This window comes from Strix aluco, chromosome 1, assembly GCF_031877795.1.
Source record: "Strix aluco isolate bStrAlu1 chromosome 1, bStrAlu1.hap1, whole genome shotgun sequence".
Taxonomy (NCBI): domain Eukaryota; kingdom Metazoa; phylum Chordata; class Aves; order Strigiformes; family Strigidae; genus Strix; species Strix aluco.
Window position 1 is genome coordinate 30,118,014 of NC_133931.1, and position 27,215 is coordinate 30,145,228.

The following is a 27,215-nucleotide window of genomic DNA, read 5'->3' on the forward strand; positions in this document are numbered from 1 at the left end:
ACCACTTGAAATTCATCAGACAAATTTTTGTTCATTTCCTGTAGATCTTATTCTACTCTCTGCTGAGTATTTTCATTGTTGAATTCTCATGCAAAATAATGGAAGTAAAAAAAGCTTCAGTGTTTCATACAGACTTTCTATTAAATTAATTTCCCTTTAACTACTTATAGGAGAGGGAAACTAGTTGGTTCCATTGATTTAAATTATATTTGCATCAATTCCCACAAGAAATATAGCTATTATTATATCATAATGCTTTTACTATTGCATAATGAAACAGTGCAACAAGAGGCTTATCCTGAGTTTGTTGTCTGTAGCAGTTTCTGGACTGAAAACATACAGTACAGAGGTGGAGAAAAGGACACGAGTACAAAGGAAATATTCTTAAGAGGTAAATGTGACTGCAATATACTTAATAGAAAGGGAACTATAATTGTTGAAATAACTGCTGTAAATCTACATTTGTAACCAGAACTGGGCCTTGCACAGTCTCTGTACCTTTTGTTTCTGATATAATTTAATAAAAATGCCTCTCAAGACATCTCATTAAAGGTGACTCATTATTGTGGAACTCCCATCTAATGCTTGTGTGGCTTCATTATTTTTAGTGTAGCTACACCAGCATAAAATCACAATGCTGCAACTGTGAATATATCCTTCAAATTCCAGCCAAGCACTAAACAGAGTCTGATCTGAGTTACGACACCATAAATCTATTGTATTTGAAATCATTGGGATCACATGCTTTACCAGAAAACACTGTTTGCTCTGCTGAATGCTTAACCACTGAACCATTGCTGTGCTATTATTATTATAGTTATTTATTATGAAATGCTGACAGTTTGATAGAGGCTATTCTTCTCAGGCAATGTAATATAGATATGAGTGCTTGTGTATAACTTATTCCAATTAATTAGTTTGTTGGCATTTTATTAAGCATTAGCTGAATGTGATTTTTTTCCCCAAGTCTACAATACTTCAGGCTTTCAGCTAATTAATCGGATGTCACCTTTGTTATTTACAAGGGGATTGCGATGATAAGTTATAGTTCATTTTGAGCCAGTGCGTCCTCGATGATCTATTAGTACCATTTGAAACAAGTTTAGAGAAGTTATATGAAATGCTCTGGGCCTGCACTGGGATGCACAGCTGCTAAATCAACAGAGTAAGGAAACCACCACACACATGCTAATTCAGAAATGCTTTTCTTGCATGCTCTCAGCCATGCCACACACTGCTAATGCTACTTCTAGTAAGAAGGGGCTTGTTTTAGAGGTGCTGAGGCCAAGCTGCTTCTTAAATATCAAAACATGTTTCGGATTGTGCTGCAAAGGTGACTTTTCTGCTCTCTGCACTGCAGCCACAGGAATAAGAGGAGGTTATTGGCTTTCCTTCCCACTCCTTACAATTTAAAGCCATGGCAGGCATCTGAAAACTGCTTCATATCACTGATGACTTGTGTTCTGATGATTTTTGGCCTGTTTGTGACTTGTGTATGAGGTGAATTTAGTAAACATGAAGATCTTTCTTCATAGGAGCTTGTTTTCTGTAAGGCAAGATGGGATAGGTGTGTTTCTTTCTTCACAGCTATGTTGAGGGACAGTTTCGATTAAAAACAATAAGAGTGGATATGTTCACACTAGGAAGGAACACAAAGATTTTTAATTCACTGCAGCTAGTAACTGTTCAATGCGAGGAGTGGATAGAAAGCCTGACTCGTGGGTCCAGTAAAATCTGGGATAAACAATTATTTGTATTTTATCTAAAAGAAGCAAAGGAAACAGACCTGAAGTTTTCATCCACTCCAGCTACCTCTGATGGTCAGTTAAGTGGCATGAGTTGTAGAGTAAGCTCAGGAGATATATATTCCAAGTTAGTGATTATTTTATATATATATAGCTACAATATATTATTGCGTGCCCTTGTACAAGGGGGAGTGGAAGGCCAATGTGTCAGAGCAGGTGGGTGAGAAGCATATGACACTCTTCACTCGGCAAGTTGAAGTCAATTATTTGACATATCCATACATAGCTGGATCATATATCTCAAATCACCATTTAAAGAACTCTTCAGTATGTCAGTGCAGCAAAAGTCTTTGGGGATTATTCTAAAAAGGTCCTCAAGCCGGAGTGTCTGCAGCACTGGAGACACTCACTGAGAGACATTAGTGGGCAAACAGTTGGTACAAAAGAAACTTTCCCAAGAGGTGATGTTTAACGATCAAATGCAGCATGTATTGAATTAGAGTTCAGATGGGCAATCAAGTTATTGTGGCATAAAACTTTTTCACACTTCAGCTGAGCCATAATGACTGTTTGTGGGCATGTCTTTAGTCTATAGAAAATGACAGTGCAGGAATGAACAGCATCCTGATCTAAATGGTGGATGGAGAAGGTGTGCAGCTCTTGAATGTGATGTGGTTTTGTGTGTGCAGCCAGGCGGGTAAATGAGGAGGCTAAAGCCTCCTTAAATCCATGCCTGACTTAACTCAGACTGCAGGCTAAACTACTTCACATGTCTTTACAGTTGGTCTAGACTGAAAACAGGCATGAGGACAGCTGCCATCACTCTGTTAATCTGCAGTAACCTGTTCCTCCAAATAGACAGAGTGTGAATTTAAAGAACGGATCCTACAACCTAAACACACAGCATGCATCCTGCATAGTCCCTTCCTTTGCAAAGAAATATATTTTTGAGTCCCGTTCTGGCAGCATCTGGACTCTGACAGCCTATCTGCCTTTATTGAACACTTCCCTTTACTGACAGTCAGGGCTGGTCACAGAGGCAACAAAAAAGAGACAACAAAAAAGAGACAACAGTATTGTGTTCAGCAAAGAGAGTCCTGCAGCAAGTTTATGGCAAATGGCTTGGCAGGAGATTTACAGTTAGAGATGAAGCACTGCAAAAAAGGTTAAGAGCTAAATTTAAGTCATGTTCCTCTCTCCCTCTAATATTTTTCAGACTAGTGGACTCGCAACCAATTTTTGGTGTTGAACTGACTTCAGAACATTAACTATGCCCATTTCAAATGTTCTATTTGCTTTGCTGCTCTTAGTGATGAAAGAAAAGGGTTTTTTTGCATCATCATCCTAAATCCCTTTAGTTTTTTATTTGGAAAATATCGTAGATTTCATTAAAAAATGCCCTTTGGAGGGGTATTTCTTATTCTGAGTCTAAGGTTATGTTTTTACACATGGAAAGTTTGTCCTAATTTTTTCATATTTAACACTCTTCATGCTTAAAAAACCTTTTTTTTCCCCCTCAAATGAATCGTAACTGACTCCATTCCAAAATGACATATTTGGTGTTAGTCAGCTCTTTTTCCTAAATAACTTCATCTTCATAAAACAGGAGAACATCTGTTAGGACCTCTTGTTTTATAACAATCTTATCAATCTACTTTTCACAAAACAAGAATAATGCCAGATAGCAGGGCACAGAATGGGTAGAAGCAGACTGAAATCCCAAGTACTCCTAGTAGGGTATTCACTATATATTTAATCGTATTTTTATTGACTTTCCCATTATACAGCTATCAGTGATTGGAGTGGAAAGTAAAATTTATAGGAATTGGACATTATATCTATATGAATATGTGTCAGTATAAGTGAAAACTAAACTAAATTACAATATACATCATAAACTACCAGCTTCATATTATAACAGTACTGGCCAATATTGCTGTGTTTGGGTAAAAACTGTAGAGGGAAGATGCACAGTTCAATTTATAATTGCCTTTCTGTGGGAAACACCCATTGCCTGAGATTTTTTTTAAGTAATCCTTTGCAGAGCAATCCTTTATCCCATCCATTGCAGTTTTTCATTCACTGATCTCCCTAGGCTTTGCAAAAGAAAGTGTTATTATCCCATTGTAGCAGGGAGGAAGACTAAAGTGACGTGGCCTCTTCCAAAGCTTGAGGAAAATGGCAAGGGAGGATGAAAAGCACAAGGATTTTACAACAGTGACAATCTTGGTTCTGAGCTTTAAAGTCTACAATACTGGCAGCTTCTCAAATAGAGGATCCCAGTGTTTGGGAAGGTGGAACGCAGGAGGTTGACTGGCTCCACTGCCCTGGCACTGGGACGGGCTGTCCTTGACTGAGACAATGCACTTAAGTGCTCTTCCTTAGCCTTTCCTTGCTACCACCATGTTGGGGTTGTAGGGATATAATTCATGAGTGTTAGGGTGCAAGGCAGAGGACACCACTCTCCATGTGCAGTGAGCCACGTCCTCCTGGCACTCAAGGGGCTCAGTAATGGCATGCAGAGAAACTGGAGCTGGTACATCCTCATGCCTTAGATGTATTGTCTCAGACCTCTGAGCTCTCTCTGGAGCTGTGTCTGCAACACACCACACTTCAACTAGTTCTGTAACATAAATCTTGGAAAGGTCTTTTAACATGGAAGCAGCAATGTGCAAATTCCAGACTTTCACTGCTAATGGAGTCTTCCTGTGCTGCTCGCTTTTTAGAAACATTCCTGCTTAGGCCTTTGTTAGATTAAAAATTTATTCTACATCATGCTTCATTATATAGTGTAGATATATGCTAAATATGTCATATCCACAGGGTGAAATGACAACACTGCACAATCAAAGGCTAATATACTGTATGTTAACTTCCCCACTTAGTTGTCTGCAGTAGGGGTCTAACACCTAATTAGTGCAAAACCCACCAGTCTTGTTAAACTGTGATCACCCCTATTGCTGATATCACTTCAGCTGATCAGGTACTATCCATCGTGGGATATTATATTTACAACTATTTATTCATTACAAGATTTCAACTTCCTACAAATTCAGAGTGGCAATTTACAGACATCCCTCATATCTGTACAGGAGAATCTGTTCCTTTGGGAAAAAGTGACATCTATATCACATGTTAAAAGATGAAGGGATTCAGGTTGTAGTAGCTTCTCCTGGGCACAATGTTGTTCAGGATGTATAAATTCAAGGGCCTTGTGCTGGCTAAAGAGACACAGCCCTCAAATTAGCAGTAGGTTTAAACTGCATTTGCAGTAAGCAGTACAAAATACTGGTTATTCACATGCCCTGTTACCCCAGACTGGGCGTTGGTTCAGCTGTGCCCATTGCTGACTGACTTCTGTTGGCTTCACTGAATGATTTTGACAGTGTACACATGATCACATGTGTGTTAAAACAAGCAGGGACAGTGACACTGAGCAACAGAAGTGATTTCTACTCAAAGCAAAATATGAAAGCCTGGAAGAGAGGGAGAGTATTAGAGTCTAAAACAATGTGACTGACCCATTCTTATTAGGAATTAATAAAAAAGTATAAATCTGAATTTCAAAATAATTTTTAATTATTCATGAGAAGAACTTAGAGGTTTAAGAACATGATGGACATTTCATGAAAGGTGCAGGCTCAGGCTGAAAACCCAAATGTTACTTAGCCAAACATTTCTTAAGGAAAAATCCTTCCACTAAAAAAATCTGTAGCTGCCAACACAGCCTGCAGAAGATACACATGGAAGACAGGGATTGAGGATTATGGGTGAGCACCTGTTTACTAATGAGAAAGTTCTCCATAATGAGAAAGTTCTCTATTCTAGAATCTTATTTAATTTTGAAATACTCCAGTTAAAAAAAAAAAAAAGCACACCATATTTTCCTTTCTCATCTACATTTCAGTAAATGCAAAATAATAAATGTAAACCAATTTAAAGTACATTTAATTTACTTTCTAAAATCACCAAGTGTAATAAAATATATTTTCTTGTTTATCCTCAGAGGGCTTATGCTTAACTTATACTACAGTTTATGAAGAATGTAGGACTAGGCATAGTTACAGACCATCACAATGCTGCTGTTAGTTTGTTTTGTTAACCCAGATTGTTGTTTCTCTGTGGTTACTTGTAGCAACTGTATAGACAGATATGGCATGATTATTCCTTACCAGCTCATTGCTGCCATCCTCATCAAAATCCTCCTCTATCCCATCAGTCATATCTTCTCCATCCCCATCTGCATCTGGCCCTCCTTCAATTGGCTCTTCTGTAGAGTTATCTGCATTCTCTGATATGCATTCTTCTTGAATCAAATCAGCATTATCTTCCATTTGTTTCTTTTGAGCTTCTGTAAGGAAAACATACTCTATAGAGATTCAGTAACTTTTCCTATTGGTGGCAAAGAAAAGTGCTCTGAGGAAGAAACGTAAGCTTCCCCTCTCCAGTTGTGCTAGCTTTGCAAAAATCAGTGTGTTAATATCTAGCAGGCAAATATGATCAAAATCCTTGTTTTAAAAAAATAATGCATAAATTAACCATAGTACCAACATGCTCGTCTATCCCATGCAGTGGATGAAGGTTTGATTTACCAGCAGATCCAGCTTTTTTGATTTTCTGGACTTTGCTTTGCCTTGGGAATCCTATTGGCATAGTCACGATATATTTATCTGCAGCCAATGAGAAGTACATAAATCACTATGCTCTAAGAAGTGGAAGGCTGTTAATTGTCAATAAGTGAACAAGGTTTTGCATAAATCTGCTGTGAATATATCTCAATAACCATACAGATAATCAACAAGTCCTTCTAGACAACTGAACATTTTTTTTTACAGTAAAGTAACAGTTTCTCCCTGTTGGTATAATGTGCTGAGATAATTGGAGAATGCCCCTCTCCGATTACCGAAATATAGGCTTCCTATAATTTTTGCAAGTGGTGAAAGGAAAGACCATTTCCATGGAGGCCCAGAGGATCTGTTCTGGTTGGCTTAGTGCAGATAGCTGCATTGTGATTACGTATTGGGAGACTCCTGGATATGTTGAGAAATTTTATCCAGCCAGCAGAAATCCAGAAAATTAAAGGAGGAATGACAGAGACAGACTGTCCAGAGGAGTGGTAGAAGGGATCAGAGTCTTATTCCTATGCACATAAGGAGTTTCAATCATAGAATCATAGAAAGGTTTGTGTTGGAAGGGATCTTAAAGATCATCTAGTTCCAACCCCATGCCATGGTCAGGGACACCTTCCACTAGACCAGGTTGCTCAAAGCCCTGTCCAACCTGGCCTTGAACACTTCCAGGGAGAGAATATCTACAGCTTCTCTGGGAAACCTGTTCCACTGCCTCACCACCCTCACAGTAAATAATTTCTTCCTTATATCTAATCTAAATATACTCTTTCAGTTTAAAGCCATTACCCCTTGTCCTATCACTACATGCCCTTATAAAACGTCCCTCCCCATCTTTCCTGTAGGCCCCCTTTAGGTACTGGAAGGGCTCTAGAAGGTCTCCCCAGAGCCTTCTCTTCTCCAGTCTGAACAACCCTAACTCTCTCAGCTTGTCCTCATAAGGGAGGTGCTCCAGCCCTCTGATCATCTTCATGGCCCCCTGGACTCGCTCCAACAGGTCCACGTCCTACTTATGTTGGGGTCCCCAGAGCTGAATGCAGTACTCCAGGTGAGGTCTCACGAAAGCAGAGGAGAGGGGGAGAATCACCTTTCTTGACCTGCTGGCCATGCTTCTTTTGATGCATCCCAGGATACAATTGGCTTTCTGTGCTGTGAGCCCACATTGCCAGCTCATATTCAGGTTTTCATCCACCAACACCCCCAAGTCCTTCTCCGCAGGGCTGCTCTCAATGCACTCCTCACCCAGCCTGTATTTGTGCTTGGGATTGCCCCGACCCATGTGCAGGACCTTGCATTTGGCCTTGTTGAATTTCATGAGGTTTGCATGGGCCCACTTCTCAAACCTGTCAAGGTTCCTCTGGATGGCGTCCCTTACCTCCAGTGTGTCGACTGCACCACAGAGCTTGGTGTCATCAGTATACTTGCTGAGAAATATTTTTCATGAGAGTGATGCAAACTTAAAAAACCAAAAGGGAAATATGATAGCTTGATTTTTGTTTTGTGTAAACGAGACATAGATCCTCTCTCTGATCCCAGTTTTACTGAGGCCACACCTTCTGGCAGAGGGAGTAAGAAATAATACTGCCAAACCATAGAGAAGGAACAAAATCATCTCACATCTGACACTGTAGATGAGATAGTTCAGCTGCTGATGTGGCTTTATCTTACACAGATCTTTTAGCTGAGGAAGCCATCATCTGCAGACTAATCACCTAGGATGCATAACACTCTTCATCAGTTCAGGAGACTTAAATGGGGATCCAAGTTTACTGGTATCTCTGAGTGTTTTTTATCCTCACATCCTCTGATGAGAGGCAAGGAATATGGAGGATGGGTTCTGCACCTGACGCTTTAAAACATGAACAATTTGAAACCAGATTTTAATCTCTGAGGATATTATTCATTGTTTGTCTTCAAAAGGCATAACAGTATGATTCAATACAAATCAACGTTTTCCTCTTTGAGTTGATTTCTATTTAAATGAGTTTACTACAGTCCTTTAGCAAAAGTGAAAATTGGATATCAAAGTACAATGACATGCAGGTTGTTTTGCATAGTAATGGATTTTATATAAAAGCTCCCCAAAGTAGGGCTGTGCCATCTCAGAGCATTTCAGTACACAAGTGATTCAATGGAGTGCCTTGCAATTACATCTTCACTGATTATACCAACTTTTATCTAACTTGCATAAAGTATAAAATAGAAAATAATGAACACATATTGTGTATGGTTCTCCTGAAAGAGATAATCATGCTCTGTACTAATAGTTTACCTTAGCCTTGAAAAAAAACCCAATTAAACTTATTTTGTGTGGAAAAATATAACAGCTGAGGGATTGGTCCTTTTCCGTCAATTTAGAATGTGATTGAAATAAGAGGCAGGGGTTTTTAAAGAGCTGGTTTCGGTTATATGGTTTGTTTTTTTGTTGTTTTTTTTTTTTTTCTTTAACTTGTTATCCACAAAGTATTTTTCTGTACAGTTCTGCCCTAGTAAGACATTCATTAGAGTTATTTTTGAATGCCAGCAGGAAACTTCTGGGTTCAGAGAGATACCCCTAAAATAAGTCAAGAAATAGGATGGGTACTTGGGAGCAGGAGCGATCCAGATCTAAATACCTATTTCGCTTGTGTCAGGTTCATGAACCTCAACTGCTAATTCCCACCAATATTTTAGAGAGCCTTGATGGAACTCTCTTTATGTGTTCTGTTGGGTCTTTTTGGCTTCACATAACTGATCTGAATTAGGCAAGGGAAACAAATCTGAGTGCCCAGACATCCAGGCATCTGCAGATTCTGAGGCAGAATTTCTTTCATGTTTCACACAAAATACCTAAAAAGTTTTCATCAGAGAATGGAAGGGGGAAAAAAAAGGATCATTGAGATTTTTCATGAGATAGGGCTTCCATTTCCCCACTGGGTCTCATGAAAATCAGCTTGCTAATACTCAGGTCTTGTACAGAGATATATCATGTGATTTATAAGTAAATAACCAAAGAAATACCATAGACCATGGTAAGAACTGAGATTGCTTTCTCTATATACCATGTTGAAAATACAACCTTATAAATCCTTTATAACTGCTCAGCATGGCTTTAAAGTGCTTCCAGGTGAGAGCATTAAGCTAACAAAATGATCACTGCAATGATAGCAATAAAGATCTTGATTAAATTAAAAAGTAGTGTTGGATTTTGTTATTCCCAGTGTTTGTCTCTAAACAAAATATTTCAAGCCAGAGAGAAGCTGAACTAGAGGTGTGACTGGTTTTACAGAGCTGCCACAGTTTCATACGATAACTTCGGTTGGAAGGTATCTCTGGACTCTCCAAACCGAACCACTCTTCAAAGTTTGGTCCAGGTCCATGGGGCCTTGGCCCAATGAGTTTTGAACACCTCCAAGGATGGAGCTACTACAGTCTCTCTGGGCAACTCCTTAGTTACATCTCTTTTCTTTTTATCAAACAAGAATTTCCTTTGCGGCAACTTCTGACTATTGCCTATTGCCCAGGTAATAATTCCTGATATAGACCATCTAATAATTCTTAATGTGCATAGCACAAGCATCCCCAAGGTCCACAGCCTCTAACTTAATTCTGTCCAGTCCATTTTTTAGTGATGTTCTGTTTTCAGAACATCTAGTAAGAATATTTTATTTTCCTTTTTTTTCCTACTACAGCATAGAAAACAATTATTGAAATGATGTTGCATGCTCTGTGAAGAATATTAATTTATCTTCCCAATAATTCTACCTGAGAGTTAATTTACTTGGCGTCAGGTCTCCATTATGTAGCAAAATTTCTGGAAGACTTCCATTCTCTCTGGTCTGCCTATTTGACTGATAGCTAGGTTCTAATTTTATTAATTTGACTACAGATTGCTTTCACCTACCTGCTTCAGCTTTTTGCTGCTTTTCAATCTTTTCCAGTCTCCCTAGCAAGGAGTCAATTTTTGTTTTGATTTGGGTTAATTCCTTCTTGATTGTTTGCAACTCATCTGATTTCACTGTGGAAAGAGAGCAAAGATGCAAAACATGAAATAAACTATATTTGCAGCCCCCCCCCCCCCCATGAACAAAACTTATTCTTTTTTACTTCCCTCTGTCGCACAAAGTTGACTCTCTCATTTCTGTCAGTATTTTTAGGGATTTAACATTTAAAATGAACATTATTAGTTTAAAATGCTGAATCCTAGGAAATCACAGGATTCTAAGCCCTAATGGCAAGAGGTTATATGAGGTGTGTTGCTCTGTAATATGCATTTCAGGCAAAATATCTCAAGGGCATTCTTAGTAAATCCAAGTAACTTTTACTGAAAAACAGCCTATAGTGAAAGAATGATTCAAATATGACAGACAGTTCACAGTCTTGCAATGCTATTTTGCTGGACTATTTTGTAGTAATTGCAACAATAATAAAAAGATCCCTCACAGTAGCAGTAGGTATTTTTCAACAAGAGTGAATAGTAACATAAATGCTAGAGCAGCCAGGAATGCAATATTATGTTCCAGTCAACAATTTCGTTGCAATAGGCGTTAAGTATTATTAGTTCAAAAGCTTTCAGACCTGGTAATTTCTTGTACTTTTTCCAGCTATGGATAATATACAAAAATATTTCTTTTTATGATCACATCCAGGGACATGGAGCCAACGAATATAAATTAAGAGCTAAAGTTGCATTGCATTACTCTGCATTTATGTTCATTATTGTACTCCCATTGTGTAGCATAATAAGGAGTAACTGCTTTGGATGCACTCACGAATGACCTCATTATTATGGCATTATCAGGACATGTTTTTATGCTCAGAGAATAATCCAAACAAATCCGCTTGCCCTGTCTGTGCTGGGTTATCATGTTGAAAAGGCCAAGAGGAGAAAATGGGAACCCCATGTTAGAATAAATCCATTTATAAAGGTCAAGAGTAGGTAACACAGGTGTCACTCTTACAACTCTTGTAGGAAGAAATGGACCATCACCTTAAACTGTGAGGGACTTGCAATGGAAGAACGCTGAGCAGTATTACTCATCCATCCTTACCATTACTGAAGGAGGATGTGCATTGACTTTGGTGTGTGTATCCAGAGGGTACATAATGGGAAGGCCATTAGTGAGCCCAGCAAAAAAGATGTTCTGCCATGGAGAAGGACATGTTCCCTTTCTGTCCAAAGGGTCTCCTGACTTCATCTTGCCACATGAGTCTCATTCATTAACTCTTGGACATGTATCTCATCATGGTGTCTCATGGATATTTTTTATTGGACAGTCAAAATCTGATGATGTGTGCAGGCAAACTACTGCCTGCTTCAGTGGTAGTAAATAAGTATGTGTTTGCTTCAAAATCAGCCTTATTTCAAACATGAAGCACATTCACTGAGGTTGAAACCAGAGCTTTTTATCTTAGAGTTTGGGTCACGTGCATTATAGTTGTAACAAGTCAGATAAAGGCAGTAGGTTGCTATATGCAGTAATGAACTTGTTTAATCATGTGCTCATATTGAGAAATTGCATATTTCACATTATCATAGTCTGAAACCTCTGATCTTATATTGAATGAATGGTAGAATTTAGAGAAAAAAGTTTGAAAGTAACCTTTGTGCTAGACCCTTATATGCTATACAGTATTTGATGGAATTATTCTGTATGTATATAGATCAAGGCCTTAAAATGTTGTTAGACAAATAGCATGTCACTGTCCAGTCCCCCAGGTCTGCAATAAAATGTTAAGATTCTGACAATTGTATATGTAGAAGGTTACTGCTTCCCCAGGGGCAGTGGCTGGTCCATGCAGAGTAGTAACAAGGTGGCACAGATTCCAGGTGAAATGGTGTGAAACTGTCCAATGGGGAATGCTAAGTGTTTTCAGCAACCCGCTATGAAGCCAGCTGGCAACACACCCCATGTGTCCAAGTTGTTGTGTTAGAGGTGCTCCCTTGACTGACAAACAGCAGGCTTGCCAAGGCTACAAGATCAAAAGTCAGAAGTGATGTTACAAAGACCTAATGGTATTTGTTTCCAGTCTAAAAAGTAAAGCAGAAAACATTTGCACTTCTGAGTTTGGTAAGGAAACAGGCACACAGGTAGGGTTACTGTTCAATCCTGTCAAACCTTCTGCTTCACAGGGGCTTCCCTGTGGTGTCTCAGGGAAAAAACAGTTTGGGAAGACCACACCAGAGGAAACACAGACACAACAGTGAGGATTCAATAACAAACAAGGATGCTATAAACTACTGAGGAGCTTTATTGCTACTTTGCAGAATTCCCTTATGCCAAAACCGTTTCCTCAAGCTTTGGTCACTGAATCTACAACTTATCATTCACATTTAATGAGGTCATTCCATCATACAGTTAACCACTTCAAGTTAACACTAAAAAGGACTGAGAAAAGGGAAAAAATTTCAAGAAATCTGCACAAGTTCCAGATTTATACCCTGTTTCCAACATTGTGATGGTGTAATTATTTGAGTTGCTTTTTGTCTTAATTTGCAGAGAATTGTAAAAATCTTCAAAATCATTCTCCTGTAAAAATTCCACTGTCAGTTGTATTGGGTATTTCTGTAGTAAGCAACAATTACTAAAGAAAAATTATGAAGGGTCCTGGAGGACAACAAACTGACTATGAGCCAGTAATACACCCTTGTGACAAAGAAGGCCATCAACGTCCTGGGCTGCATTAGGAGTGTTGCCAGCAGGTCGAGGGAGATGATCCTTTCCCTTGTTTTAGTTTAATCCCAGCTGGCAACTAAGCACCACACAGCTGCTCACTCACTCCTCACCCCACCAACAGGATGGGAAAAGAGAATTGGAGGGGTAAAAGTGAGAAAACTTCTAGATTGAGATAAGAACCAGTTAAAAATTGAGAAATTATTATTATTACTATCAATAATAATAATAATAGCAACGAAAATAACAAAGACAGATAAATAAAACCCAAGAAAGACAAGTGATGCAAATGAAAACGATTGCTCACCACCAACTGAACGATGGCCAGCCAATTCCTGAGCAGTGGCCCCCCAGCCAACCTTCCCCCTAGTTTATTGCTGAGCACGATGTTATATGGCATTGAATATCCCTTTGGTCAGTTGGGGTCAGCTGTCCCAGCTGTGTCCCCTCCCAGCTTTCTGTGCACCCCCAGCCTACTCACTGGCAGGGCTGTATGAGGAGCAGAAAAGGCCTTGTCTCTGTGCAAGCACTGTTTGGCAATAACTAAAGCATCCCTGTACTACCAACACTGTTTCCAGCGCAAATCCAGAACATAGCCCCATACTAACTACTGTGAAGAAAATGAACTCTACCCCAGCCAAAACCAGTGCACTCATCTACGTAGCACTTCTGAGGCCATATCTGGAGTACTGTATCCAGTTCTGGGTTCCCCAGTACAAGAGGGAAAGAAGAAGACAAAGTCAGACTCTTCTCAGTAGTCCCCACTAACACATCAAGGACCATTGACACAAATTAGAGCATGTGAAATTCCATCTAAACACAAGAAAAAAGTTTTTTTTCTTTTTTTTTTTTTTCCTGTGAGGGTGGTCAAACAGTTGCACAGGTGGCCCAGAGAGGCTGTGAATGCTCCATCCTTGGATATATTGAAAAGCTGTATGGACACAATCCTGGGAAACTTGCTGTACGTGGCCCTGCTTGAGCAGATTGGACCAGATGATCTCCAGAGGTCCCTTCCAACTGCAACCATTCTGTGATTTTGTGATTTTTGATTTTGTGGTATAGATCTTGGGAAGAACTTTAGGATTTTTAAGCACAGTGTTATGACAAAGACAAAATGTAAAAACTGTAAATACTGTACTTCAGGTACCTGCTTTGAATATATAAATTCTCCTTTAAAGCTTCACGGATTTTTTTTTTAAATAAAGCAGTTCATAAACATGAAACCAGAGCTGCATGTGTCCAAAATATCTATTCATCTGCTTTTGAGTAATGGAATAGGAAAATAAAGTAGCTTACTGTTTTGTTTTGTTTTGTTTTGTTTTGTTTTTCCTATTAGCAAATAAGCAAAGGCCAGCAGATGACAGAAATGCATGTATTGAAAGGGAAAGAAATTACTAATGAAATTCCTCAAGAACTGCCATTAAAATGGCTAAATATCTTCAACAACTTTGATGGAAAAAAGTAAATAAACGTGAAATTTGCTGATGAGATGAAATTGGGAGGTATCATCTATTCAGAGTGAACTAGAATGGAAGGAGGATTCAGATGATTTTAAGAAATGCTACATGAGAAAAAAGATGTAATTGCACTGAAAAAATTCCTACACTTGATTGACTAATACCAGAATTTCTACTCTTAATGTTGAAGCTCATCAGCAAAAAAAGACAGTGACAGAATTATCCTTGGGTGTAGTTGTAATCTCAGGTTGACAATAGGCTATGACTATAATGCAGCCATGAGAAAGAAAATACAGTGCTAGGATGTGTCAAATAATGTATTGCTAAAGATGGGGAAGTACAATGCCATTGTACGAGGACCTGATGAGAGGTCATCTGGAATAATGTGTACAGGAACACTGAGTTCTAGTAGGTACGTGGGGAGAAGGGCCATGAAGATGACCATAAGAATGGAAAGCCTGTAGTGTGACAGAAGAGTTTTGCTTGTTTGCTTGAGACAATAATTCAGTACATATTGTAACATCTTGTCTACTCCTTAATGTCAAGCACACAGGGTATTAAAATTTTGATTAGTGTTTTCCTCCTGTTTTCATATGTGTAAAATCAAAGTGCATACTCCAAGAGCTTCAGTTTCTATATTGTCAAAAAAAAAGAGTTTTCCCTGTTCTAAATAGAAATTTGCACCTGCTGCTTCATACCATTAGCATGAAGAACTACTATGTGTAGTTTCCACACCAACATGTTTCATTTTGTGAGTTACTTCTGACAATGTGGAAAGGTTGATTTATTTTTTCCTAGTCTTTGGAGTTAAAAAGAAAACAAAATATTGCCAACTGATCCTTGAAAAATTATAAATTCAAGAAAGAAATTAAATCCTCCTAACTTATTTTGTTTTGGAAGCAAACTTAGAATACACATTACCACTTTTTGGTAGAACAAGAATTTGCTGCACTGGCAGACATTATTTTTGCAGATGTACTCATCAATAAGCAAGGCATTTTTGGTAGTATGTTTTTATAACATCTTTGCTGTGTGCCACAACAAATTTCTGTCTTTGGACTGCTAGTTTTCAGAAGTGAGTCCCTCTAATCCTGGTTATTTCACTGATTCTGATCTTCAGTACTAGATGTATGGGTTCATTTTCTGGATCCAGTCTCAGTGTTGAGAACAGCTATAAGAACAGTTATGCCTATAAGATTTCTACTTAAATCTGAAAAGTCTATTAGGGGATGTGATCTCATGAGAGTTTTGCTATTTGGGGGTGAAATCTTGCAAGCATAGGCAATATCATTTTGACATAGTTAATTCTGAACTGGTGATTAAGCTGGTTTACAGTCTTGAATTTCATTAAAACTCAAAATAACTTCCTTCTCACAAACTATGTTTCTGCTTATTGAAGAGATCCTTTATTTAACTAGCAATAAATTACAATTAGAATCAACAGTACATTAGTTCAAGGGGTTCAGATTAGCAGTGTAGAATAAGGGGGCAACAAAATATTAAATTTTTTCACCCCACAATTCAGTATAACCACTTTTCCAAGAAAATGGCAAAAGAAGCCACAAAACACACATTCTCTACTTTCCAACTTGAAGCCCCTATGGGAATGGCTCAGTTATTTCTCTGATAAACGTCTTGCAAAAAGCTGATTACATTCCTGTCCAAGTCAACAAAATCATGTTTCTACCTTTATGGTGGGTTCATTGGACTTGACAAAAAGGGAAGTAATTCTATGGGGAAATCAAGCATGAAAGTCTGTATACTGTGTGCCTGATTTTTAAAGGTGTGCTGCATGCAGAAAGAATATTTTCTGCAATTTATTCCAGCATGATAAATGGTCTCTGCAGTTGCGTTCCTATTGCAATTGTAAAGAACTGAGGGTGGAAGCCCAACAGGAGTCAAAATGTCAGCCCACATTTTTAGTGATGCATCTTGCAGCTCTCCCTTCAGTGTTAAAGAGCTGGATCCAAAGATGATCTTGTCATCTGGAGCTCTAAGACTGACATTTTTAGAATTCACATCACACCTGAATACATTGAAGGACACTTTCACCGGGGCATAACAAACATTGTCTGTTAGGATATCTACACTCCTGATTACACTTCCATTAAATAATTTACAGGTTTGGCAACATTTGCCATGTTATGCAGACAGTGTTTTGGAGGTCTTAAAGCAAGTGGCTATGGGTACTTGGACTAAGGTTGAATCCTATAATCTATATTATGCATTACTTAAATCCTGACACAGTGCTACAAAACATTTTCTGAAATGCAGAATAAATAATAAAGCAAATTTGGTGATTATTCTGAGGAACAGATATCTATATGTTAATGTAATATGGTCTGTTCCATTCACTACAATGAAAATCCAGGTTCCTGGGTGAGAGATTTTCTTGACATCTATCAGAATATACTAAGGCCCTTGGCTCTCTAGAAGAGTTTTGGAGTTATTCTTGTTCTGAACAATGAGAAATATGTATAAAAAAAACTTATCTGAAAATAATTTGTCTTCTCAAGGAAAAGTGAGTCCAAAAAGCCCATTCTTATTAGACCACACTTTAGGACAGTTAGTGAATTGAATGCACTATTACTACTAACTTTTCATATGGATAACACAACGGTAAAGGATGAACAAAGGAGATCTAATGAATGAATCTGTAAGTGTATATACTTACTGAAGCCTTGATTCACTGTGTGAAAAACCAAGGGCTGGAAAAGACTAGCAAAATAATTTAAATTCTAAGTCTACTAAAGTGAAGATCTTCAGCTGTATGTTTTCTTTTAAATTAATATACAGGGTCATAATTATTTACTTAAAGTATTGAGGAAAGACAAAAAGTACCTATGGATGAATGGATTAGTTCAAGATGTGTATGAAAATGTCCAGACTTATATTCATCCTCTAGAGAACAAAGGAAGTGTTGCTACTCACAGACATCCTCTTAGGGTGTGAGTGAGCTCCATAATATGATACCTAAATTTAGATGTCTTCCTGTGTGCTAGGTATCAAAGCTCCCTTTATTGGTAAAGGACATCTAGCCAATTCATTCACTGGAGACTTGTGCGTGATTCAACTGTACAGCCAACAGAGCCTCTCTTTTTCAGGATGTCATCCTTTCCAAGGAATGGCTTGAGCAACTTGTTCCTTGGTGTATGACTTTACCTCTAGCTCTGTTTACTACATGTCCATTCTTTCAGTCACATGCATGTTTATTACATGTTTTCTTTCAAGGTCTCTGATACCATTAGTTCATACAATAATAGGATCAAGAATGGATCTTAATGGGCTGACCAGAGATCCCTCTTCTTTGTTAGATGCTAGTGTGTGAAATATGGATATGTTATTTAACCAGATTTTATAACTGGCTCATGTTGATGCCATAATTAACCCCTCTTGCCGTAAGATATACTGTTGGTGGATTCACTTATTTCATGGTTCTGTGTAAGAGAGCATGATGCTTTGTTGGCCAGTCTGGTACTGCAAGCTTCTTAGTGAAGTCCCTTCATTCTTTCTAATATCTGATCCCTACCTGATCTTTCTCTTCCTCTTCCAGTGGCGCTTCCAAGGACAGTATCACTCCACATAAGGGGCAGGGGAAGACAGGTTGGTGCTGAAAGATGCACGAAGAGGAAGATGAAGTTCCCAGGACATACTATGGGGTGGGGAGCTTGGTGAGCATGAAGGAGGGAATGCCTATTGTTCATCAGCTCTTCTAAGGCCAACTCACCAAAGAAGGGTTGAATAACCCCAAGTTGCCAGTCCTGTTTTGGACTCCCTTTAGAACAGACAAAGACATTTTGCCTCTTTCTACCCTCAAAGGAATCTGGCAAAAAAAGCACACACAACCCAACCTCCCCATGATCCCCCAGCCCACCCCGCACCTGCTCACATATAATCCTCAAGTCTCAACAGAAATCAGTGTGCCTCTGCCTATAACAAGATTATTAACTCTGCTTTATTACCAGCTGTTCACAAGACCTCATGGTGCACAAGCAGTCAGGATGATAAGAGATTTTAAACAGGCTTCTTCTGAGGCCAAGGGAGTAGGTCAAATGTTATTGAAGGGATTTCCTTCAAAAGTTACATCAATGTGCTCTTTGAATTTCAGGAAAGGCATGGCAGCTTTGGTAATCAAACCAGTTTTTCAAGCTAAAGGCTGAGGGTAGGAAATGACTGTAACAGAGCTATATAGTGGAAGCTTCTGCTTGCAGAAATTACTAGGATAACTGTTTTGATAATATTCAGCTGATATGAGCAACTCACATTTGGATCCTGAGGAAGAAGCCCCACTTGAGGTGGATCGTGATGCTCCTTTCATGGAGAAAACCCCTTTGCCTCTGCGAGTTGTTGTCACAGCCACACGAGGACGCTTCAGTGGAATCACTGCACGGGGTGGTGGGGGTACACGGCCGTGGTAATCAAACAACCTAGAAAAGATTAAGTCAGCTGGACTCCATAAAACCTTCTGTGATTTCATGTTGTGGAAGCCTTGTCAACTAAATTTTCATGTTATCTTTGAGAAAATTACCCTTTGAAACCATAATCACTTTATATCACAGTCAAATTAGATTTCAAGGATCTATGCACATTAAGTGCCGTGTTCAGATTTCAGTCACAGAGCAGTTCACAGTTCAGATTTTTTGTGTAATTTAAATGCGGGATATGTTATGGGACTCTTATCTGCAGTATGGAAAATCCATAACCTGCTTTCCACAGGTCCACATCATTTCATTGCACACAACTAACAGCAGTACATTTTGTTGTGGTGACATTTCAGCTCCTTTATTACATGCATGGCTTAAATTCTAGTTGTCTATCTGCTATCCTTAAAGATAGAAAAAGAAATTAACTTTTCTAAAGCCAACCATCACCATAGAGATATATCCTGGAGTTTGTAAAATAGCAAAAGAGTCTTTATAGTGAGGGATCTGTATGTCCTTCTGAATGCATAGAAAAGAGGTCCCAGCATATGCTCTCTTTATTGAAGAATGAATTGATGTAGAATCACTAAAATACCCAAGCATGCTTACTAAAAAATGTTTTGCTCAAACCAAAACCACTGTAGCAAGTAGGTAGTCAGAGAATTACCATTACCGTCAGTAAGATAGTCTACAACCGAAATGAACTAACGTTCCCAAAGAGAATACCCAAATCCTAAAAACACAGTTATCAACAGCAGTTAACTAACCTATGTAGAAGAAAATAAAGGCAGTAGAAAAGGTAATCAAAGCTACAGATATGTTTAGAACATAAAATATATAGGCTCTGAATACAACAACTCAGGAGAAGAAAGCTCAGAAAATGAAGATTTCCAGTTCAGAAACTGAAGCAGAGGCACAAGCAACATTCTCACTAAGTATTTCCAAGTTTCTTTCAAATGATGCAACCAGTAATTATGAAAATTTATAACTGCATGTTTAATTTTCACAGTTCTGACTACTGTCGCCCAGCTGGGCAGATAGATACACGTTTGAAAATATACAGGAAACAGCAGTTCACTCACCACAGTGTTTAACAGCTTGCTGACCAGGAAGCAGAATCAAATTTAAGTCTTCTAGCCTGTTTTCTGGCAAGTGAACACCTAATGTTTAAATCCCAGGATCCTTACTGTTCTCTGTACTGTAATCCTACAGAAATATAACCAGCTCCTTCCTTTTCCATAGCTGCCTACAAAATGTGTCACAGAGATCCTGTCACCTCCACTGAACTTGAACTCCATCGCCTTGAATATTCTTACCGAATAAGCAGTTTTTAGCCATTGTGAGCATAACTAAATAATTGTGTATGAAGATGAACACTAAAACATTTTTGGGACTTCTAACAGAAATATTATTGTTTGTTGTCACTCCCCATTTATCATATTGGATGATCTGCAGGTTGGTCACAATCTCCTGTTTGACATTATTGGAAAAAAATGTTTCAGAAGAACTGTAAGCTATCATGCAAAAGATTATTATGCAATTATTCCTCCACAGGTAATTTTTTTCTAGCTTCCAATAGTTCGTGTTTAGATAATTTAGTGAAATGCAAAACTATGCTTCCTTTTTTGAAATATATAAAAGGACTGTTATTTAATATTACTATTCTTACTTATATTTCTGAAATTATGAAAAGCTTTAGGGCTTGGTATTTTGTTGCATCAAGTTCTACATATTTCAGTAATAAGCTTTCTTTTAAAAAATGCTTCCTTTTATCAGTTTTGAAGTACCCTGCCTCTTTTCCTTATGCTTGTAATATGATAAATGATAAACAGAAATGCTCAGTTCTAAAGCAATTATTTATCCCAATAATCACTAATGTGTATATAACAATGCCTTTTCTTTCACCCACCTTTCTAAATTATGCATTCCTGATATTGTCAATCTGTCTTCATACAGATTTTATTTTACAGCGTTAACCATACGAGGGGATCCTCAGTAAGTTTTCAAATGACACCAAGTTGGGTGGGAGTGTTGATCTGCTCGAGGGTAGGGAGGCTCTGCAGAGAGATCTGGACAGGCTGGAGCGATGGGCTAAGGCCAACTGTAGGAGTTTCAATAAGGCCAAATGCTGGGTGCTGCATTTCGGCCACAACAACCCCCAGCAGCGCTACATGTGTGGGGAGGAGTGGCTGGAGAGCTGCCAGTCAGAGAGGGACCTGGGGGTGTTGATTGACAGCCAGCTGAACATGAGCCAGCAGTGTGCCCAGGTGGCCAAGAAGGCCGATGGCATCCTGGCTTGTATCAGAAATAGCGTGGCCAGCAGGGACAGGGAAGTGATCTTACCCCTGTACTCGGCACTGGTGAGGCCGCACCTCGATTCCTGTGTTCAGTTTTGGGCCCCTCACTACAAAAAGGACATTGAATTACTCGAGTGTGTCCAGAGAAGGGCAACGAAGCTGGTGAAGGGTCTGGAGCACATGTCGTACGAGGAGCGGCTGAAGGAACTGGGGTTGTTTAGTCTGGAGAAGAGGAGGCTGAGGGGAGACTTCATCGCCCTCTACAACTACCTGAAAGGAGGCTGCAGAGAGCTGGGGATGAGTCTCTTTAATCAAGTAAAAAGCAATAGGACAAGAGGTAATGGCCTCAAGTTTCACCAGGGAAGGTTTAGACTGGATATTAGGAAGCATTTCTTTACAGAACGGGTTGTTAGGCATTGGAATGGGATGCCCAAGGAGGTGGTGGAGTCCCCATCCCTGGAGGTGTTTAAGAGTCGGGTTGACATAATACTTAGGGATACGGTGTAGTTGGGAACTGTCAATGTTAGGTTAATGGTTGGACTAGGTGATCTTCAAGGTCTTTTCCAACCTAGATGATTCTGTGGTTCTGTGATGCTTGCCACCCTTTTCTGACCCCATGACTGCTTTAGTCAAGATAAGATAGGTGTATACTCGCTTCAGGGAGGTTGAAAAATTAATGAATATTAGAAAACCTATGGTTTGGGATAAAACACAGAAATTCAGAAAGTTCAGAAGCTCAGAAATTAAAAAAAACCATGACTATATTTCTTAATTTATATTTCCCACAGTCATGTTGATAGTACATTGAACTCTCCGTGGGATTTTCTTTTCCATGCCTACCATATAGAGTTTTTCATCTTTCACTTCAATTAACTTGGATCTAGCAGACACCCTTAACTTCCTAAGGTTTTCATTGTCAACAGATCAGCATGTCCAGCCTTGTGAGACCAACCTCATATTTGGGTTTTCTACCATGAGTTCTGTCTTAATCCTGAAAAATTTCTAAATTAGAAAATTATACTATTGAATCGATTTATGGACACATTTCACTGTCACAAAACTAGTGGCCAAAATTGAATCAAACTCAGGAAAAAAAACCCACCAGAAAACATTGTATATTTTTCCTACAGTGTTCCTAAACAGAACGGTATATAACACATGATAACTTAACTTCAGGGCATAAACTACTTCCCTGTTATTGTCCATTGCTTCATATAAAAGAAATCTCAGATTAGAAGAGGATGGTGGAGCAATGCTTTGTTCCCCTTTGATTCACTTGGCCTATGCTAAATGAGGCTGCTGTAATGCAGAGACCAACACTGCTGGATCAGGAGTTGGTTATCTGTGGTCATCATCCATGTTAACCTTGTGTTGCGGTGATTCTGATACAACTGAATGAATAAATTTCCACTGTGCTGAGCTAGGCTGTACGTATGTACTCAAGGCACAAGTCTCCAATTGCTCACTTCTTTTCCTCTTATAGAAACACACACCCTGTTCAACTTGTAGTTTTGCTTCCCTCAAGGTCCTTCTAGACTTCTAAACATTCTTCGAAGACAAATTTTTTAGGAGACATTCTATATCTTTTCATACACATGGTTGAAAGACAAAGATATGAGTGTCATACTGAAGAATTTTACAGCTGCTATACGTTCCAGTGAAAGTAATCCTGAAGGAACTCTGTAGGAAGAAACACTGAGCAATTAAACTACCATTAAACTGTTCAGCACAGAAAATGCCCCAAAAGCTCTTAGAGAAGAATAAGACCAAAAGAATTGTTTAATGAGCATACATTTGGTGGTGGTAATCTTCTCTGCTTGTGATATATTCAAATAGTCTTCTGATACACAATAGAAATAATGAAATGAATAATACGCAAAATCAAAACAAACGTGTCTAACCAAACGATGTGATTACATTATAAACAAACAGTAAAAATGGTGTAGGATGTACAAAAATATAACCACACATACCGATTGTAGAAGTCATCTCTGTAGTAATCATAATCAAAGACATAACCACTGTGGAAAAACAGAAAAACAAGAATGAACTGGTTTATAGAAAAATAGACATTGATTAAAACATTTGTGGTAATATTGTCTTATTCTCACATTCCAAGCCATTCTTCAAAGTCCTTCTACTTCTTTTCTACAACCATACACTGTACATTATGTTTGTCAATGATGTTGTCAGCTATCACTGTAGTATATTTGGAAATGTGAAGTCTGGGGCATGCAGATCAGTGTAAACAGTTGACAGCACATATAGAAAGGATTTAACACAGCACGACAGATCTGTAATTAGAGGATCATTATAGTGTAATTCTCTGATCAAATGAAGTGAGCACTCTAATACTGAAACCCTCTTCTTTGCTGGGTTAACACAGCATAATCAGTGGACTAGGAAAACTGTTAAATACATGAAAGATTGGTAAATGAGAAAGCAGGTGAATGGAGATAAGACAATTAATCTGATTTATGAGAAACATGAAAAGAGTTGGACTGCTGGTCCTTGAGTTTGCCAGATCTTTTTTCATTATAAAGAGAAAAGGAAAAAAGTTAGGAAAATGAATGATGCAAGCAATAGTGTTACAGAGATGCCTTTCCTCTCAGGTTCAGAAAAGAATATACATACCAATCTGTGAAAAGACAGGCACCATCAAGGGAAACAAATATAGATAGGGAATTGCAAATGTCCAGGGGAAAACTATTTTTGAGCTGTCAATTGCAAAGTGAATCCTAGATTGATCTTCCTAGTTTTGTATTCCATTAGCAACTTTCTACCTTTATGGTGAAGAAATAACAATGAAGTCTATCTATCTCACACATCCAAAAGAATAGAACCAAAGAGCTTATAAATGATCTGCATGAAAAAGTCACAAGGGATTTGTACTCTGCTTGATGAAAGACTAGTAACACAAACCCCAGGTTTTTCACTTGCCTGAGAAGGACAATTATGAATAGTAAAGAATGAAAAGCATAAAGAAAGTATCACAAAACAGGAGAAGCTTTAAATAAGAAAGCAGAAAGGTAGAAAGAAGAGAGTAAGAAAGGACAAAGCATAGAAGAAAACATTCACTGAAAATAATGGGAGAAAAATTACGGTAGCTACATATTAATGAAATTTGTCTTCACGTGGTATGGATTGTTGTCGGGGGAGGCAGCGGGTCTGCCTCTAGTCTAACTGAAGAAGAATTTAACCTTGACGAGATTCCAGTGTATCCATGAGAGGCCAGAAAGTCCCGAGAAGTGCCATGGAAACAAGATTAGAGAACTAAGATAAGACGAACTGTCCTGACGATTCAGGCGAGAAACTATCACCCAATCGTGAACTGTTAGTTACTAAAGTATCCTGTATGAACACCTACTTTGAAGAAGGTTATAAAAAGGCTTGTTAGAACAATAAAGGTGCTTTTGCAGCCATTTTGGTCATTTTACACAATCTGATGTTTGTCGTGTCCGTCTCTACTGCGACACATGGTGACCCCGATGTGATTGGGTGAAGTGATCATTTAAAGGCAACGTATTCTGCGGCGGGGAGAGCTGCGGAGAAGTATAACGGCGGTGGGAAGAGCTGCGGAGACGGAGCCCGGTGAAGCTGAGAGCAGAGGGAATCTGCTTGGGCCGGACCTGAACTTCGACACCTAAAAAGCTGAGCCACCGGGAACTGGACTGTAATTATGGGTCAGCAATTAACAAAAGAAGAGGAGACGATTTTGTCTACCTGGAAAGCCCTATTAAAAAGAAAAGGGGTTAAAACCACAGAACAAAGCCTGAAAAAGATTTTGATATGGAGTAAGATGCAAGGCTTTGAAGCCACAACAGTTACTGCATTCAGTGTGAGTGCATGGCAAGCAGTAGGATTGAAACTATGGGATGAGGTCTCTAAAGGACAAAAAGAGGCATGTGAGTTGGCAACCACATGGCGTCTATTAAGCGAGACCCTGAAGGAATGGAAAGCAGAATGTGAGGTGAATGATGAGCAAAAGAAAGATGAGAAAACAGAAAATGTCAGGAAGGGGAGAGATTGTGACCAAGGGGCAAATGAAGCCGATGACTCAGCGTCGGCGATAGCAGGCAGGAAACCCCTCATGGGCAAAAGCAGATCACGCCCTTGCCCACCTTCTCCTCCTCCGCCATTAAATATTTTGCAGGGCGATGAGCGGCCCCTCCCGAGGAGGAAAATACGGCAAATCCGGCGAATAACACAGAGCCGGAAAGTGAGAGCGAAAATGAAAGTGAGGGAGAAGAAGCTTTAACTGCCACTATGTGAACTCTGCATATTACAGATAAACCCATAGTGAAAAAAGCCCAGCCATGGACTCTCCCTCCATCCACAATAACTGTAGTCCCAAGATCCCCTGATCGATTTTGGGAGGGAGTTAGGAAGTATGCTGCCGAAGCTGGCAACTGGGATCTGGTTGAATGCCTCAGCCCGTACTCTCCAACACCGGCATGTCCAAAGCCTGTAGATATAACAGCAGAGGCTCCTGCTGCATTCCCTGTTTACAAAGCTGCTGCAGGCACAAACAAGCACGATGAGCACAATCCAATCAGCTGGAAAGTGGTGCAGGATTTGCAGAATAAAGCACAGAAATTTGGAATCAATTCTCCTGAGGTGATGCAACTTATTCGAATAATCAGCACAGATTTGCTGTGTCCATATGACATTACACATCTCGCACAAGGGCTGTTTCAGCCTGTACAATTACAAGTGTTTCAATCTACTTGGAGGCAGATGGCATGCGCAGCCGCGCAAAATAATTTACGACTGCCACAGGATGACCCGAGGCTAGGCCTCGGAGAGGATGCTTTGCTTGGTGAGGGGCCATTTAGTAACCCTCAGCTGCAAGCTACATGGCCTCCGATTGTTCTTGAACAGGCACAACATATAGGAATTACGGCATTAGGAATTACGGCATTAAAGCGAACCATGGAAATGTCAGCTCCAAAACAAAAATACATTGCTATCCGCCAAGGCCCCAGAGAGCCCTTTTTGCAGTTTATAAAAAAAATATCTGCCACACTGGAAAAACAGGTAGAAGATGAGACATTAAGGCAAATGTTGTACAAACAGTTAGCAAAAGATAATGCTGATGAGGACTGTCAAAAGATAATACAGTCTTTACCGGGAGATCCTTCTATTCCTGACATGGTGGCTGTGTGTTCTAAGGTTGAGACAGTGGAACATAAGGTGGCTGCTCAGATGGCAGCGCAAGGGGCCGCCCTAGCTACTGCTATGAATATGAGAAATTCAGAGAAATGCTTTGGGTGTGGCAAAGAAGGGCACATGAAAGTAGTTTGGCCAAACAGAACATCACCGAGTAAACAACCGGTGAACATCCCACTGGAACTAATTGCAACAAATGCGGAAAACTGGGACATTTTGCAAAACAATGTCGTTCCAAATTTCATGTTAATGGGCAGCCACTACAGGGAAACCACAAAAAGAGCGCGAAAGGGCGCGCAAGGACAACAAATCCCCTCCTGACAGCCGGCCAACTCCCCTCTGCGAACAGCTATCAGCCGCAACAACTGGCTCAGCAGGGTTGGATGTATCCACCGCCGACACAGTAACTATAGTCACCAAAGACATTGTTAAGGTCCCTCTTGATGCGAGGGGTCCTATAGGTCGAGGACTGAGTGCATTGCTACTAGGAAGATCAAGTAGCACGTTAAATGGACTAATTGTGAATGTAGGAGTTATTGATGCTGATTTTACTGGTCAAATTTGCGCGCTGGTTTCAACCCCCTACCCACCAGTAACAATCCCAAAAGGTACTCGCATTGCTCAAGTTATTCTTTTTCCGAGTTGTGTTTCAAAAGCAGAACAGCGACTGCGATGTGATGGAGGCTTTGGCTCTACGGGACCCCCTCAAGTTTGCTGGTCACAGACTGTTTCATCATCCCGACCACATATGACGTGTACACTGTTGAATCACGGACAATTGCCGACCACAGTAAGGCTTGCGGGGCTCCTGGACACCGGAGCCGATGTGACTATTATTGCTGATT

The 27,215-nt window shown here is 39.4% G+C and overlaps 1 protein-coding gene across 10 annotated transcripts in view; it reads right to left on the reverse strand.

Annotated features, from left to right (window-relative positions):
* Positions 1-27,215, reverse strand: part of RALYL (RALY RNA binding protein like) — a 408,271-nt gene that overhangs the window by 16,146 nt on the left and 364,910 nt on the right. For 9 of the 10 annotated variants that reach the window (XM_074816694.1, XM_074816674.1, XM_074816683.1 and 6 more), the window contains 5 exons: positions 23,175-23,222; positions 18,747-18,910; positions 18,013-18,093; positions 10,257-10,370; positions 5,918-6,096 (listed from right to left, as the gene is read on the reverse strand). In XM_074816694.1, the coding sequence (XP_074672795.1) occupies positions 5,918-6,096; positions 10,257-10,370; positions 18,013-18,093; positions 18,747-18,910; positions 23,175-23,222 (586 nt within the window). The remainder of the gene's footprint in view (positions 1-5,917; positions 6,097-10,256; positions 10,371-18,012; positions 18,094-18,746; positions 18,911-23,174; positions 23,223-27,215) is intronic. The other variant, XM_074816704.1, reaches the window with a different exon arrangement.